General features: G+C 45.5%; 3 protein-coding genes across 3 annotated transcripts; all 3 read right to left on the bottom strand.

Moving 5' to 3' along the window:
* Nucleotides 1-3208: 3208 nt before the first annotated feature.
* LOC138926837 (uncharacterized) lies at nt 3209-6069 on the bottom strand. Its single transcript, XM_070282403.1, has 3 exons — nt 5887-6069; nt 4197-4771; nt 3209-4028 (listed from the first exon to the last, which is right to left on the bottom strand). Exons 1-3 carry the CDS (start codon nt 6067-6069, stop codon nt 3209-3211), a joined length of 1578 nt encoding a protein of 525 aa, XP_070138504.1.
* On the bottom strand, nt 6070-7841 carry LOC138926836 (uncharacterized). The gene is made up of 2 exons (XM_070282402.1): nt 7747-7841; nt 6070-7651 (listed from the first exon to the last, which is right to left on the bottom strand). The coding sequence occupies exons 1-2, from the start codon at nt 7839-7841 to the stop codon at nt 6070-6072; spliced, it is 1677 nt and encodes a 558-aa protein (XP_070138503.1).
* Nucleotides 7842-7846: 5 nt separating this feature from the next.
* Nucleotides 7847-9768, bottom strand: LOC122322170 (uncharacterized). The gene is made up of 2 exons (XM_043213643.2): nt 9628-9768; nt 7847-9577 (listed from the first exon to the last, which is right to left on the bottom strand). The coding sequence occupies exon 2, from the start codon at nt 9461-9463 to the stop codon at nt 7847-7849; it is 1617 nt and encodes a 538-aa protein (XP_043069578.2). The 5' UTR covers nt 9464-9577; nt 9628-9768.
* Nucleotides 9769-18307: the final 8539 nt, after the last annotated feature.

Here is an 18307-nt window from a genome sequence, read left to right as displayed (position 1 = left end):
ACGAAAGTTGGGTCATTTCCGATCGTTCAGTTATATGGCAGCTATAGGATATAGTCGGCCGATCCTTATGAAATTTTGCATGTCGTAATGCTTGCCAAAAAATGCTCTCATGTCGAATTTGAACTCTCTAACTTTTAAAACGTCAAAGTTATACCATTTCCGATCAATCAGGTATATGGCAGCTATAGGATATAGTCGACCGATCCGGGCCGTTCCGACTTATATACTGCGTGCAAAGGAAGGAAGGATGTGTGCAAAGTTTCAAGACGATAGCTTTAAAACTGAGAGACTAGTTCGCGTAGAAACAGACAGACAGACATGCTCATATCAACTCTGGAGGTGATCCTGATCAAGAATATATATACTTTACAGGGTCGGAGATGTCTCCTTCATGGCGTTGCACACTTTTGGACAAAATTATAATAGATAAAAAGATAAAGATAAAGAGCGGAGGTCCGCTAAATAGCTTACGGGAAAAAAATGAAATAAATAAAATGCTTAACTGGGCAACAGTACGTTGTAAGTTTAAGGAAAAAAACTTACTAAACTGAGAAATAATCTGTTTGGGCACAGGCATTTAGGCTTGTAATAAGCTGCCATAGTCAGAGGAAGTTTGTCGAAATAAATAATAAATTTAATTTTGTTTTTTTTTTTTCTTTCTTACTTTACTTTTAGGAAAATGGGTGAAAATATAATGAGATATCCTGTGTGAAACCATTGAAAAATCTTTGCTACGGAACGAATAGGAAATAAATATAAATATATTTCGATGGAGATTGAAACACCTATTACGAAACGAAAAAAGTTGCTTCACTTGAGAGGCGTGCAATTGCAAACGGTTTCTTACTCCTTGCCGGATGCTCTAGTAGACCCGGATAATAAAGAAGAAGGAGACGTATTTTTGGTGTTGGTGCAAAAGCTAAATGATTATTACTCACCGAAACAAAACTCATCCTTCGAACGGGATATGTTTAGGAGCCTTTCCCCTTTGGAAGGTGAGAGTTTCGCCAAATTTACAATTCGGTTACGTCTGCCAATGCAGAAATATATTTTTGATTCCACTACGGCCGAAATTGAAGAGATCTGTTTAAAAGATATAATCAATAATTCCTGGACTTTCTTGGAATTGAAGAAAAATCTACTCAAGATTATATATTGACTGAGATAATCGAAGCTTGTAGAGTTGAAGAAGAAATTATCAAGCAATCATAATCAATGCTTTCTAAGTCGGAAAAAGAAAAAATAAGTAAAATATCGTCCCGGCAACCGAGCAAGGGCTGTCGAAAATGGTATGTACTGTTGTCACATTTCCCTAGAATTTTAGGTTTATTTAAAGATGGTTTTTTTTTTTAATTTGAGTGGTTGATGAATTATAAAACGCATCTGTCATAATAGTTAGATCATTGAAATCGTGGAAAAAATTAAAAAAAAACTTCAAACCCTTCAACATGTGCACGGAAGAGGACAGAGCAGAAACGGACTTCGTACTGGCCTTACCACACACGAACCTCAGCCAGCTGGAGCCTGTCTCGGAGATAGAGGTCAAGGAGGAGGTGTCAGGCCTCAACACCAATAAATCTCCGGGTGCAGACGGGATAGAGGCACTCGCTGTCAAGCTTCTCCCACCTTCAGGCATAAGGAGGCTCACGAGGATATACAATGCGTGCCTAGAGAGTGGACACTTCCCCACTTGCTTGAAATAGGCGGAGGTCATCCTGATCCCTAAGCCTGGAAAGCCTGAAACTAATCTCGCCTCATACAGGCCGATTAGTTTACTGTCTGTAATCTCCAAAATACTCGAGAGAGCATTTTTGCGCAGATTGCAGACAGAACTGGACGAGGCTGGTTTGAAAGCAGATCACCAGTTTGGCTACAGGCGCTCCCACTCCACCCCCGAGCAATGCCACAAGACCGTGGCAAAAATCCTGGACAGCTTGGAAGTAAAACAATACTGCTGTGCTTTCTTTCTGGATGTCAAGCAGGCGTTTGACAGGGTCTGGCACCCTGGGCTGAGAGCGAAGCTCAAGAGGAACCTGCCACAAAAGTACTACGAGTTCCTCAACTCGTACTTGACCGACAGGAAGTTCAGGGTCAGAAGCGGAGATGCGAGATCTGAGTACAGGCCCATTGTAGCTGGAGTTCCGCAGGGCAGTGTACTTGGCCCCATTCATTATACCATGTACACAGCCGACATGCCTGTCGCTGAAGAGGAGGGCCCTCTAGCCGCTACATATGCAGATGACACGGCATTTTTGGCCTCTGCAACCTCGCCAGAGGAGGCTTCTGCATGTCTCCAACGCCAGCTGGACATCCTCGACCCGTGGCTTCGAAGGTGGAACATTGCCGTTAACCACGAAAACGACGCCCAAACGACGTTCACACTGAGGAGAGGCGACTGTCCTGGAGTCAGTCTCGGAGGCACTCTAATTCCAGCAATATCTGGGTATGACCCTGGACAGAAGGCTTACCTGGAGAACCCACTTGCTGCGCAAACGGAAGCAACTCCAGGACAAGCTGTGTCAGCTTTACTGGCTGATTGGAAGGAGGTCCAGGCTGAAGCTAAGAGTAAAGCTCCTTATATACAAGACCATCGTAAAGCCAGTCTGGACCGATGGTATCCAGTTATGGGGAACGGCGTGTCTAAGCAACCGAAGGATCATCCAGATCGCCCAAAACAAGGCCCTAAGAACTTTAGCTGGAGCTCATCCGTTCCACGACAATGCGATTCGCCAACAGGTACGGGGAAAGGCTGGACCGACATCCTAACCCTGAGGCCATCAATCTTCTGGACAACAGCTAAGGCTTACTGTTAAAATTAGTTTCCTAGGATAAGCAAACATTGTACTACTCAATATTTCATTAAGTTAAGGTCCTAGTATAAAATTTAATTATTGTCCATAACTCCGAACAGATTTTAAATATAACTATTGATTGATAAATAATGAAAAACCGCTGCAATAATCCGCACCGCTGCTCGACGAGGTACTCCATCCTTCCCGGTGAACACCTCTTCCACGGCGCCTCGTTTCCATTCCCTTCGTGGTGTGGCAGGATCGCAGATGAATACCAGGTCTCCTCGACGGATGGGCTCAACGCGCTTGCACCATTTCTCCCTGCGCACAAGAGTTGGCAGGTACTCATGCACCCAACGCTTCCAGAAGCGATCGCGCATCATCCTTGCTATGCGCCACTGCTTCCTAGTAGCGGATCACACGGGCTCCTGTCCATCATCCTTGGGGAGATCTGGGATATCCGATGCTCCTTTCAGCAAATCGTTAGGCGTCAGTGGAGCCTCCTGGTCCACCGTCACCGGTAGATGAGTGAGCGGACGAGAGTTTACGATGCTCTCCGCCTCAATCAGCAGGTTCTCCAGTACATGCTCCATGGGCTCGAGCTCCTTCATTGTGTGCGCCAGCACCTTCTTCACGCACTGCACCATCCTCTCCCAGGCACCGCCTTCAGCTGGGTTCGCCGGGCAGTTGAAGATCCATTCGACTCCCTTAGACGAGAGCTCACCCTGGATCTGTGCAGGCTCGAACACTTCGCTGAACCTCTTGGCCTCGCGGTCGGCTCCAACGAAGTTCTTCCCATTGTCGCTCCTTATCCTGACCACTGGTCCACGGCGGCTCATGAAGTTCCTCATGGCGATTATGCAGGAGTCGGTGGACAAATCGTGAGCCATCTCCAAGGGTCGTGCCTTCCGCAGCTTGCAAACGTTGCATTTGCTCACCACCCTCCGTAGCAGTCTCCGCAAGTTCGTTATCCAGAACTTGCTCCGAATCGATCCGATCGTCGCCTCCGCGTTTTGGTGGCACATCTTTTCGTGGTGTTGCTGCACGATCATCTCTGCCAGTGCCTCCTCGTGAGACAGTATGATAGGCCGACGTGCGTTGTATGGCACACACGTCGCGTCGTCGATCCTTCCACTGGCTCTCAATACTCCGTCCTCGTCAAGGTATGGGGACAGTCCGTCCAGTCGGCTGTCCTTGGCGACGTTTCTCGCTGCGACTGCCGTATCAATGCGCGCTCTGCTTCAGCGCACTCCATCGCGGTCAATCCGTAGACCTCTTCATCGCGACGTATTCCACGGCATCGTCGAACAAATCTGAGCGCCCACGCAGTCGTCCTCACCAGTCGATTATAGCTGGAGAACCTCTGCAGGGATATAAAGTTTACCGTGACCAAGGCAAACTCACATTTCATTTCCTCGTCGTCGGTCGTCGGAGGAATCCAGTCCTCGCTCGATCTCGGCCAGCTCTCCTCTGGTCTTCGTAGAAACGGCGGTCCGCTTAGCCATCGCGAACTGATGCTCAGGTCCACGGCCTTGCGCGGCCTTGTCGCGCGCCACGTTTTCGGCGGACGGGATCCATCTCCACTGGGACGCCTCTGTCGATTCCAAAATCTCCGCCACTCGGTTTCCGACGAACTGTTTGTATCTCCGGTGGGTGTTGCTTATCCAGTGCAACACAGTCTTGGAGTCCGTCCATAGCGCACAGCTGCTGATCGCCACACCGTGCTCCTGCTTGACGGTGTCCATCAATCTCGTGCCCAATACCGCTGCTTGGAGTTCCAGTCGCGGGATCGACATGGTCCTCATCGGGGCGCATTTCGTTTTGGAGCTTATGAAGTGCGCCTGCACGTCTCCGTTCTCGTACGTGGCCCGCCAGTAGGCCGCTGCTGCGAACGCCGATTGACTGGAGTCCACGAAGATGTGCAGCTGTAGCGTCCGCACTCGTCCGCCGCCAAAGTAGTGCACACTGGGGAATTTGCCCTGTTTTTGTGGCATTAATTAATAACTTAAAATCAAATCAATATATTTAAATTCTGTTTTTTGAATTAAGTTAATAATAAAGAAATGAAGATATTTTGAGAAAATGGGCGTGGTACCGCCTTTTTTAACCCATTTTTTATTTTTATTTTTTTCTTTTTATGGCAATAATGCTAGTTTTATGCATTTTGTAAAAAAATGGGCTTATTCGAACTTATTTCTTGCGGGAAATCGCAGAAAATTCGGTCAGTTTCTGTGGCATTAATTAAAAACTTAAAAACGAGGCAAGATATTTGTTTGGTGTTTATTTATAGTGCTATACAAGTTTTTGACAAGTTTTTGAAGCAAAGTAGGCGTGTCCCACCCCCTCCCCAACTTGTTTTTTTGGCCAAACACTTCCAGCAGCACCGCAATTCTGATTGTAACATTCCTTCCTAAAAATTGGAATTTCGCAATAAGGCGCAAAAAGGCGCAATTGAACCTAGGGTGTTCTGAATTAAGAATTAATGACTCTACAACATGGGTATAGTCCAGAGGTCGGCACGGCCCTATCTCGGGGGCATAGGAAATTTCTCTGCCCGAGCTCTGCCACACACACAGTATAAATGTGTGAAACGTCATGCTCACAGCCTACTTTCTGCTATACGTTACTAACACTAATGCGGTAAAATCATATCAATGTATTGGGGTGCCGATCACTGGTATAGTCACTACTTTATCGAATCTAAACATTTTTTTAAAACTCTTCCCAAAGTTGAACTTTCATTACGAAAGTTTTGTCCGGACACCACTTGCTTTAATTACAAATTCTTAGAAAGACATGCAAAAATTTGGCAAAATATTAGTATTAACAAATAGTATAAGCCTGGAGCATGACTATCCATTTTAAATTTTATTGATTTGTGCTTCGACGTTCAAGAAATATTAATTTGAAAACACACTACAAAATGAAGCCAAATGCAAACACGAAACGTCATTTCCCAACAGCTGACTTTAATCGCTGGTATTTTAATACTGGACTGAAAAAATACCATTTTTGGTATGTAACATACAATTTTGATTTATTTTTAATACGGTAACACTAAAATATCAAAAATTTTAAAACTTTTAAAAAACACATTTATGCCACAAAAACTGGGCAAATTCCCCAGTGTGTAGTGGCGCGGGCATCGGAACTCCTGGATCCGACTCATCCCTTGCCGCCAATCCTCGAAGGCTGCGGCCAATTCATCCGGTAGCGGCTCGTCACAGTTGACTCCTTTCCGCCAAATCTCCCTCAGCAGCAGTTTGGCAGTCACCATTTAGCAGCTCAGGAACCCAATCGGGTCAAACGTAGACATCACCAGGCTTAGGAACTTCCTCTTGGTAGGGACTCGTTGCTCCGTCATCACGTTCCTCGGGACTCGATGGTACTTGACGCCGAACTTGAAATCATCGGTAGCCGGCTGCCAGTACATCCGAAGCACCTTCTCCTCAGCTTCGGTCCATCCGACGCTGGCGATGGACTCAAGTGGGTTCAGCGCTCTGACCACACTTGCCGATCTGGAGGTAAATCGGCACAAATCAAAACCTGCTTCAGCGTGAATTTCCCTCACCCGTGTCGAGATGACGATAGCTTCGTCCTCACTGGCGAAACTGTCGACGTAGTCATCCACGTAGTGGTATTCGTTGATGGCCAGGGCTGCTCGCGGGTCCGTGCTGCTATACCGCAAGGCATTCACGGTCTTCACGTAGTCCGCCGAACATGGTGAGCAGGCCGCTCCGAACATCATCACTGCCATCTCGTATACGTCCGGCTCTCGCTGGTCGTCTCCGTCCCTCCACAGAAACCTCTGGGCGCATCTGTCCTTCGGCTGCATCAGTACCTGATGAAACATCTCCTTGATGTCTGCACATACTCCAACCGCTCCTTCCCGAAAATGGAAGAGCACTACTGGGAGGGGCTTGTAGCGCTGTGGGCCTTTCAGTAGCGCTGAATTCAAAGACACACCGTCCACCTTGGCAGCCGCATCGAAAACCAGCCGGATTTTCTCAGGCTTGTTCGAGTTTTCCACTCCGAAGTGCGGCAGGTACCACACTTTGCCCTCCTGAAACCTCTGGACTTCCTGGGCCTCCAGTCGTCGTGCGTATCCCTTCTTGACATAATCGTCCATTATCCGGATGTAAGCCGACGCGAAGTCCACATCGCGCTTCATTTTACGCTCTATGTTGACGAGCCTCCCGAGGGCCATGCTGTAGCTCTCCGGAAATCTCACTTCGTCGTCCTTCCATAGCAGCCCGGTCTCGTATCTCTGGCCTACACGTTTGTTCGTCTTCTCCAGGGTGCTCAGGGCCCGTGCGTCGCCGCTATCTCCGACTGACGGCTCCAGGTCCACTCTGCCAGCTGCGACTGGCTGCACCGGCTTTGCTCCGAAATTCTCGGTCTCGAAGTAGTCGCTGACCATCTTCTCCAGAAGATCATCCTGGGGCACGGCTAGGAGGCACGAACTCAGAAGCGGCGAGCTCGGCTTTCCGTTCACCGGTCCATATATCACCCATCCAAGTGCGGTGTCTGCTGCAAACGGCCCTCCAGATCCATAACTTTTGGTTCTGAAGGGTACTCCTAAATACGCATGATCCAGTCCAATTAGGATCCTCGGCGTCGCATTGTTGTACGGCATCACCGGCAGACGCGTGTTCGCCTTCACTGCCTGTACATCCTCCTGACGCAGGCGCTGCATCGGAAGGTTCAGATTGGCCACTCCGTACACATTTTTCAGCCCATGGCGCTTTGGGTTGCCCGCTGCGCTGATCTGCAGGCTGACCACCTTCGTGTGCTCTTTGGCGGATTTTCCACCAAACCATTGCACATTCCGCTGTCGACTCTCGCCTTTCAGGTTCCGGCTGCGGATGAGTTCGTCGTCGATGAGTGTGACAGACGATCCTTCATCCAGCAGTACGTACGTGTCGACCTTCGTATTCTCGTCGTACAGCTTCACGGGTAGAATCCTGAACAGCAGGTGGCATCCAATTGAGTCGATGCTGAGGTTTCGGTGCGGCAACTCCTGGCGATCGTACGCCGATCGCCCTTCATCCCGCTCACGTCGCGCGTCTACAACTGCGGCCGACGTAGGATGGTTCCTTTAGCTGAAATCCACTGCCGTCTCTGTATGGCTGTCGGTCCTGAGGTAGGGAGTGGCCCCCATCTGCGACTGGCGGCCGTTTGGATCGTTCAGGTACTTCGTGGAGCAGGTGGTGATGCCTCATCTGGCATCCGAGGACGTTGCATCCGCGGCTCTTCCTGCAGAACCGGGACATGTGTCCGGGATCCAGGCACGAGAAGCACAGTCGTCGCTTTCTCGCGGACTCGATCCGTGTCGTTGTAGAGGCGCTCATGAAATCCCTCCAGTCCCTGACCTGGTGCTGTCCCTCGCATATAGGGCAGCATCTGGGGCGGTCGACATATCGCTCCTCCTCGCGAACACTATTCGCGTGCAGAATCCTTCGCTTCGGTTGTTCCCTGGCTCCGGCGTCCGTGACAGTGCACACCAGTTTGGCGAATTCATGGAGCCACTCGCTCAGGCGCGCCACCGTCGGATACGGCTGTATCGTGGCCGCGTGCCTTGCCCAGTCCAACCTCTTGCTTAGCGGCAACTTGGCTATCAGCTTCTCCATTAGGGTTGGGTTGGCCTCCTGAATCGGCTGTACTTCGCGCTTGCTCTCCAATTGGCTGCGGATCAGTTGTTCCGGGCGTCCATACCGGAATCGTAGCTGCTCCATAACAGCTTGTACGTTGCTGGGATGGATGAGCAACGACTTCACTGTTTCGCGAGCCTCTCCCTTCAGGGCTTTCACTAGCTTCTGGTTGTTCTCCAACTCGGTGCACTGGTAGGCTGCAGTTGTCTCCGTGAACGCACACAGGAATATTGGCCATTCCTCTGGCTGACCCTCGAAATCGGGAAGATCAGTTAGTCTGCGTGGCGTCCATCCTTGTATGCTTGTCGTCGGCGCTCCATATGATATGGGCGATGGCGCAGGTACCTCTGGGTGAACATAACCTAGCACCGGCTGTGCTGCGGCGGTCACACAAGATGGCGGAGAATAGCCCAGTATTGTTGTTGTTGACACAGGTTGCCCGCTTGCCCAATGGCCGCCAAGCGTCGGCGCCAAATTCGCACCCCATTGTGGCGGCAAATTTGCACTCACTTGTGCCGGCAACTGCAGCGATGGCGTCACTCCGAGATCCGTTTGCAGATTGTCTCTCATCTGCCTGGGCAGGTTTTCGCTCAAACTCTGCCGTGGCGCTGCTCCATGATGTGGCAGCGTTCCACTCGAACATGGCGGTGTATTCGTTGCACCGCTTACTCCAACGCCGCGTGCCCTGATTCTAACGGGATCTCTGGCGGCCTCTGCTTGTCCTCCACTTGCTCTTGCCTTCGCCAGCTCCGACTCCAGACGTGCGATCCTTTCCATTAAGGTCGCCACTACAGTTGTGGAATCCGTAGTCTGCCCCGTCGCTTCGGGCTGCAGGTTACTTGCCGCTTTCCTGGCGTCTGTTCTACTTTCCTTCGGAGTCTGTGGCCTCTGCCGATCACCAGCCACACTCGCAAAGCTGGTCGCGGTGCCAGTTGCTGTGGCCGTGGTGGTCGCAGTTGCGGGAACGCCCGAGGCTTCCAGCCTGGGGCTCCGCCTGGGTGAGTGCTTCGTGGGCATCATCTTGCAGAGTGCGAATAAAAGAATTTGTCACCGCTTGGCCGATCACGGGAATGCCTTATAACACTCAGATAGGACAGTTGTTGAAGTGATGTGGTGTGTAACGAGCGTTTTATTCTACAAGACAATTGTTCTTAACCTGATACATAATAACTTATCCTACATACCGCAGTTTCTCTTCCCCTTTCTGTGATAGCGCAAATCGATGTGCTTTATCCGCCAAATTATTTCTTCCAAGCTACCCGATTGAGTGTGAACAGATAACATTAACTTAAAACCCTAAACATACAAAATACTGACATCTGACACCTAACACTAATCTCAACTATCGATAGCCACTAGTTCGTTCCGCGACAGTTTTTATTGCATATATCGATTATTGCGATATATCTAAAATAATTAGACACATATATTTTCTTTTTGCTTTATCTCGTAAATGGACTGAAATACAGCGTTTTTAAAAGTACAACATTATGACGTCTATAACATTATGAATTTTTTGAAAAATAATTGATACATGTATCGTCCAATTTCGTTTCATTCTTCATGCAAATTCCCAATTATCGCTACAGTTGGACAAGAATCCGGTTCTTAGCTCGCTATTCTGGTATTACACGATCGTATAAATTTTCGCAATTTTTCATTTTGAGTGCAGCACTTCTTTAAGGATTTTAAAAATTTAAGATTCAGACAATATGAATTTGTAGTAGAGAATTTTTCAATATCTTACCTTCTGAATCCTAAAGTTATTATTAAAATTATGAATTCTTACGAGAATAAAAAGTTTTTAAGAAAAATTACGGAAATGTTGATATTAAACTAAATTATTCCGTCTATGGTATTTCTTTTTGACTATTTTTATACCCTTGCAGAGGGTATTATAATTTTGTCCAAAAGTGTGCAACGCCTCCTGAGTTGATATAAGCATGTCCGTCTGTCCGCCTGTCCGTCGGTCCGTCTGTCTGTCTGTTTCTACGCGAACTAGTCTCTCAGTTTTAAAGCTATCGTCTTGAAACTTTGCACACACCCTTTTCCTTTGCACGCAGTATATAAGTCGGAACGGCTCGGATCGGCCGACTATATCCTATAGCTGCCATACAACTGATTGATCGGAAATGGTATAACTTTAGTGTCTTAAATATTAGATAGTTCAAATTTGACATGAGAGCTACTTTTGGCAAAATAATACGACATGCCAAATTTCGTAAGGGTCGGCCGACTATATCCCGTAGCTGCCATATAACTGAACGATCGGAAATAACCCAACTTTCGTGTTTTTGAATATAGAAAGCTGGAACTTGGTACAGATTATATTTTTGGTCAGTTAATCTTACCTACCAAATTTTATAACGATCGGCTGATCTTATAGCTGCCATATAACTGAACGATCGGAAATGGTTTTTGGTAGAAATACCAACTCTGGTATTTTTGAAGTTAGAAATTTGGGATTTTTTTTAGATTCTATATAATAATATCTTGAGTTATATTATCATATTCTCATAAGGATCGGCCAACTATATACGATGTTTGCGATATATATCCGGTTTTAACTGCAAAGGTATATCAACTTCGGCTCCGCCCGAAGTTAGCTTTCCTTTCTTGTTTTTCATAAATTTCACTATCATGTAGGAAGACGATGCCACGAAAAAAAGCAGAAAAAGGCTGGCTTCGAAAACTATCGACTCGTATTTCTCCAAGCGTGCCAAGTTCGAAACTATCGTTTTAAAAAATGTAACTGATGTTATAACAGAAAATTCTGATTCATTTATTAGCAATTTCGTTGAAAAAATCGAAAAAAAAACAAATTAATGATATAAATACAGTATCTTCTTCAATACGCCATCAAATTTGAATAGTCAAGTTTCTTCGAATCGTAATCGAACTACCGAACTGAGCGGACGCAATGAGCTCATTGAGCAACGACCAAAAGAACGAGCGTAGAAGTTCAGTGAACCAAAGAAACGGCTTCTACTCTTACTTTTCAACCCGCGATACCGAAGTGGAAAAATCGGCGCTTAAAAGCAACCCGGCTTTACTGACCGCTGAAACCCAAAGGGCACGGTCTTGCTCACCCGCTCTGCTCACTCCGACTCCCGCGTCATGGAGTTCGCAGTGTAAAACCCCCCCTCCAATATCGGAAACAAATTTCGCACCAACAACAAGCAGCGCTACAACTTCTGCAACAACAGCGAAAACCCCTGCAACTCAAAGTACCACGACGTCAACGACTACAGCGAGTACAAAAACAACAACCTCGGAAAGTGCCAAAGCGGCAACGGCCACACAGACTGGAATGGATCGCTACATCCAAATTAAGCGCAAGCTTAGCCCGCAGAGTAATCCGGCAGGCAACAAAACAAAAATTAACCGTGTCCTGAATAACGATAATGAACCAGACAGATCCACTACTAACAGATTTGCCCTACTGGCGGAGGCTGAGGAAAACCAACCAGCCCAAGACACCGCAAAAAAACCCAAACCCCCTCCAATCTATATTAGGGAAAAAAGCTCGAGTGCCCTGGTCAACAAAATTGCGTCGTTGATCGGGAACGGTGAAAACTTTCATGTTGTTCCGCTTATCAAAGGGAACATCCATGAAACAAAGGTGCAAACCAAGACTGAAGAGCACTTCCGAATAGTGTCAAAATATCTGGACACTGTACAGAAAAACTATTACACGTACCAGCTGAAAAGCAGTAAGGGCCTACAAGTGGTAGTAAAGGGAATAGAACCTGATGTTACCGCCGAGGAAATAAAAACCGCCCTTAAAGAAAAGGGCTTCGCCGCCAAGAATGTTATTAACATTCTAAATAAAGATAAAAAGCCACAACCCCTCTTCAAGGTCGAGCTCGAGCCTGAAAGCAGGTCGCTGAAGAAGAACGAAGTCCACCCAATCTACAACCTGCAATATCTTTTGCATCGGAAAATCACTGTTGAAGAGCCACATAAACGTAACGGTCCAGTGCAATGCACTAATTGTCAAGAGTATGGACACACAAGGTCTTACTGCACACTTCGGGCTGTCTGTGTAGTCTGCGGGGACGCCCACAAGTCCGCTTGCTGCACTACAAACAAGGACAGTACCGTGAAGAAATGTGGAAACTGCGGAGGCAGCCATACGGCGAACTATAGAGGATGTATTGTGTATAAGGAGTTAAAGAGTCGCATGCGTCAAGCGACCGCAACGCGCAACCAAAATCCACAGAATGCGTACGTTTCGTCAAAAACCACGCCAGACGTCTTCTTCGCCAAAGCTGCGAGATCCTCATTCGGTCCACTAAACACCACCAACGGCTTCTCCTATGCCGATGCTCTACGATCTGGAAGGGAAATTCCAATTCAGCCTAACTCTCAAAGCGCTCAACAGGCCCCAGAACAGCCACACAGCAAAACGGAAACTATGATGCTTACCCTCCAACAAAGTATGATGGAGCTTATGTCATTCATGAAAACGACCATGCAAACGCATGTTCAAAACCAGAACATGGTGATACAGCTGCTCGTAGCACAACAGTCCAAATAATCTATGCAGGCGCTACGAATATCAATGTGGAACGCCAATGGTGTCTCACGGCATAAACTAGAATTGTCACAATTCTTGACCGAAAACCATATTGACGTTATGCTACTGGTGGAAACGCATCTTACAAGCAAATACAACTTTCATATAAGAGGCTACACAATCTACCGCACAGATCATCCAGATGGGAAAGCCCACGGCGGAACTGGAGTTCTAATCAGAGAACGAATTAAACACCATTTTCACAAAAGGTTTGCAACAAACTTCTTGCAGGCCACATCGATACAAATTCAGTCAAGCAACGGAATCCTTTCAATTGCTGCCGTTTACTGCCGTTTACTGGACTACGTTTCCCCTGGAAGTCCCACATACTGGCTAACAGACTCACGAAAGCTCCCAGACCTTATTGATTTTGCAGTGACAAAAAACATACCTCGCAATCATCAGACCACTCGCCTGTGCTTCTAACGCTTCTTCAAAGCCCAGAAATAACCGAACACCCCTTCAGTCTGACGACGACAAAAACAAACTGGCTAAAATACAAAAAGTACGTGAGTGCCCACATAGAACTCGCCCCGGATTTTAACATGGAATCGGACATCGACTACACTACGAGCGCCCTGGAAGAAGTACTCGTTGCGGTAGCTAAAATCTCTACTCCTCATAGGAAAGAAGTAGACCGAAACAAACACTTCAAATCTAATCAGCAAATCGAACAGCTCGTGCGAGAAAAGAGGCGCACGCGTCGTGATTGGCAAAACAGCAGATCACCAGCTTCAAAACAACGCCTTAAGGAAGCAACCCGATCACTCGACCAGGCTCTTCACCAACAGGAAGAAAATGCACAGCTGAGGTACATCCAGAATCTCTCGCCAACAAGCACAAAGTACCCCCTGTGGAGGGCCCACCCAAATCTTAGTGCCCCAATTGAAACGACCACCCCGATAAGAAACTCTTCGGGATGCTGGGCTCGCAGCAACGAAGACCGAGCTGAAACATTCGCCACACATCTCCAAAGTGTCTTCCAGCCAAACCCAGCCTCAAATTCATTCCTCCTGCCAGTAATTCAGCCAGAGTCCTCCCCTCAGCCAGCCGCACCTCCATTCCGGCCGAACGAAATCGAAAAAGTCATAAGAGGGCTAAAACCAAAAAAGGCTCCCGGTGGTGACCTATTGACCCCAAAGATGTTGATCGAACTTCCAAAATGCGCTATAGAGGTCGTCTGCAAACTATTTAATGGAATCATTAATCTTGGCTATTTCCCAAAAAAAGTGGAAGAAATCCATTATTATAATGATACCGAAGCCTGGAAAAGACCACACAATTCCGTCATCATACAGACCAATAAGCCTTCTATCTTGTTTGTCTAAACTGTTTGAAAAATGCTTGTTAACTCGCATAATACCACATCTGGAAGCTTGCAATATTATCCCGGCACACCAATTTGGCTTTCGAAGAAACCATGGAACCATCGAACAAGTGAACAGATTAACATCCGAAATACGCTCAGCCTTCGAACAACGAGAATACTGCAGCGCTATTTTCCTCGACGTATCTCAAGCTTTCGACCGAGTTTGGCTCATCGGACTCATGCACAAAATTAAAACGTATTTGCCAACATACACCCACAAGCTACTGGAACTATACCTCTTCAATAGGGTATTCTCAGTGAGATGCAACGCAGCTACTTCGGGCGACTACACCATCGAAGCTGGAGTTCCACAGGGAAGCGCACTCGGGCCGTGTCTATATGTTTTGTATACTGCGGATATTCCTACGATCGCACAACTAACAACGTCAACGTTCGCCGATGATACCGCTATTCTTAGTCGCTCCAGATGCCCAACGCAGGCAACAACCCAACTGGCTAATCATCTCACAATAGTGGAAAGGTGGCTGTCCGACTGGCGCATTAAAATAAACGAACAAAAGTGTAAACATATAACGTTTACTCTTAATAGACAAACATGCCCTCCGCTTTTACTAAACGGTATGCAGATCCCTCAAGCTAACGACGTAACGTACCTTGGCGTTCACCTTGATAGACGACTTACCTGGCGTAAGCACATCGAATGCAAAAAGATGCATCTAAAACTGAAAGCCAGCAGCCTCCACTGGATCATAAACTCACGATCGCCACTGTGCCTGGACTACAAGTTACTACTGTACAATTCAGTCCTAAAGCCAATCTGGACGTATGGCTCCCAGCTGTGGGGGAACGCGAGCAGCAGCAACATAGACATCATACAGCGCGCACAATCAAAAATCCTGAGAACTATCACAGGGGCACCTTGGTATGTTCGCAACGAAAACATCCACCGGGATCTGGGCATCCTCGCAGTGAAAGACGAAATCCAGTAGCAAAAAGAGTCATACAAAGAAAAACTGTGTTCGCACCCAAGTTTTCTCGCTCGGGGATTGACTCGGGTTTCTAGCGTATCCCGCCTTAGACGCAACGACCTCCCAACCCAGCAATCGATTTTTAGGGCCGTCTAACTCCGTATCAGTCAATATGACTGTTAGTTAAGTTAAAGATTTGATACACCTCTTGTTAGTCTCGCAAAGAGAAGATTCAAGAAATAAAAGTAACGTTAAAAAAAAAAAAAAAAAAAAAAAAAAGTTTCTTCGTGTCAAGATTTACAATCGAAAAATGACATATGCGCTTTTTATGGAAACAAGCATTTGTTGGATGACTATACAAAGTATAAATTACGCAAAGCTCATTGGATATCACCAGAATATTATACTTTTCCTTTTTCGAGTCATAACAAAAAAGGAAAGAACGAAATACGATATTTTCAAAAACATTACCTGATTGAAAACGAGTGGCTTGCCTTTCAGACATAGCAAGGGGGGGATGTTTTTGTAAATTATGTTTTCTTTTTGCGAGCGATACTGGTGACCCGAAATCAAATTGTCCTTTGAATAAACTGGTGAAGTTGACGTTTTTTTTCAAAATTGTCTGGAAAAACAGGGGATCTACGAAATCATGCTAGCAACAAATACCATGCAAATGCGTTTTTCACTGCAAGAAATTTTATAAAATCTTACGAAAATCTAAGATCTGAAGTAGTAAATTTAATTTCTTCGCATCGCATGGCACAGTTAGAGAACAGACAAAGATTGCATCCTATTATTGAAAAGATAATTCTTTGTAGGCGTCAAAATTTTGCATTAAGAGAGCACAGAGATGATGGTGAACTCAATTTTTCTAATTCCATTAAAAATGAAGGAAACTTTCGGGCTCTTTTAATGTTTCGAATCGCTTCTGGTGATGATTTATTAAAAAACAAGAAAGGAAAGCTAACTTCGGGCGGAGCCGAAGTTTATATACCCTTGCAGCTAAAACCGGATATATATCGCAAACATCGGATATAGTTGGCCGATCCTTATGAAATTTGGTAGGATGGATCAAAATATAATCTGTACCAAGTTCCAGCTTTCTATCTTCAAAAACACAAAAGTTGGGTCATTTCCGATCGTTCAGTTATATGGCAGCTATAGGATATAGTCGGCCGATCCTAATGAAATTGGGTAGGTTGGATCAACTAACCAAAAATAGAGTCTGTACTAAATTTTAGCTTTCTATCTTCAAAAACACGAAAGTTGGGTCATTTCCGATCGTTGAGTTATATGGCAGCTATAGGATATAGTCGGCCGATCCTTATGAAATTTGGCATGTCGTATTATTTTGCCAAAAATAGCTCTCATGTCAAATTTGAACTCTCTAACTCTAAAAACACGAAAGTTATACCATTTCCGATCAATCAGTTATATGGCAGCTATAGGATATAGTCGGCCGATCCCGGCCGTTCCGACTTATATACTGCGTGCAAAGGAAAGAAGGGTGTGTGCAAAGTTTCAAGACGATAGCTTTAAAACTGAGAGACTAGTTTGCGTAGAAACAGACAGACGGACAGACGGACAGACGGACAGACGGACATGCTCATATCAACTCAGGAGGTGATCCTGATCAAGAATATATATACTTTATAGGGTCGGAGATGTCTCCTTCACTGCGTTGCACACTTTTGGACAAAATTATAATACCCTCTGCAAGGGTATAAACATAGAAACGACGTCATCAAAAGCTACATACATTAGCAAGGCAATTCAAAATAAGATAATTGATTGCGGCACAGAAGAAATTCAAGAAATTTTGATAAGCAGGGTAAAAAAGGCTATGTATTATGTTTGACGAGACCAAAGATTTGAGTCACAATGAGCAAATCAGTCTTTGTTTGCGCTATGTCGATGAAGGTAAAATTCGAGAAGATTTTCTAGCATTTGTTGATGCTTACGATTCAATTCTTAACTGGAGTAGCATTAGCGCACTGTGTAATTGATCTTCTCCGAAAATTCGGTCTCTCTTTACATGATTGTGTTAGTATATGCACGGATGGTTGCTCTGTCATGACATCAGAATTCAAAGGAGCAGTACAAGGAATTCTGAAGAGTTGTCCAAACGCTAAATATTGTCCATGTTTCAACCACTCACTTAATAATTCACTCCCCAAAACATCGCAAGTCCCGCAGACAAGAAAATGTATTACACTGATGAAAAAAATTATTTCTTTTTCGAATTCATCGGCGAAACGAAACCAAATTTTGAAGAAATTTTTGAAATTTTGAAAATCAGAATGGCGAGTTTCAAAAGCATCTTCAGAGGCCCTTTCTTTGATTAAATCGATTAATGATTCTGAGTTTGTTGTCTCAATGATTTGTTTAAGTTACATACTTTTGATAACGCGACCTCTTAGCTTACTTTTACAAGCACCAACAATTGATTTGAACCAAGCCTCTGAAGCGATGAAAAATACTTTGAACATTCTCAAGAAGTATCAACAATTTTCAAAATTATTCACGAAAATCTCGAACGTTGCCGGAAAATTAGGATTTAACATCAGTATTTCTCGGCTTAAGCATAGTATTGAGTTGACGAAAATCCGCTGTTGAAATTCTGATAGCGATTTTGCACTTTATTCGGCTGCTGAGGTAGTGTGACCAAAAAAAATTAAGAAATACGGTAATACTGAACAGCTGTTGTTTGTAAACAAAAAACAAATAAGCAAAAATGAATCAAAACGATTGGATGTTGGTGTTTTGTTTATGTATTTCGCCGCTAAGGAGCTGATTAAGAAATAGAAAACTGGGTCAAAATCAAAATCAAAATCAATTACAAATCATTTCAATGCCATTTTATGCCATTAAAATGCCCCTTGTGGGTCCATATTATGGGCTTTGTCTTGACCGCAGAAATTAATTTTAATTTGTCCTGGGGCGTCGAAAATTTTTCGGGCCGACTATTTTTTTGTTTCATCAATTGA

This window comes from Drosophila bipectinata, chromosome 4, assembly GCF_030179905.1.
Source record: "Drosophila bipectinata strain 14024-0381.07 chromosome 4, DbipHiC1v2, whole genome shotgun sequence".
NCBI classification, from domain to species: Eukaryota; Metazoa; Arthropoda; class Insecta; order Diptera; family Drosophilidae; genus Drosophila; species Drosophila bipectinata.
The sequence above is the reverse complement of the archived record's forward strand: the minus strand, read 5'-3'. Positions and strand labels throughout refer to the sequence as shown.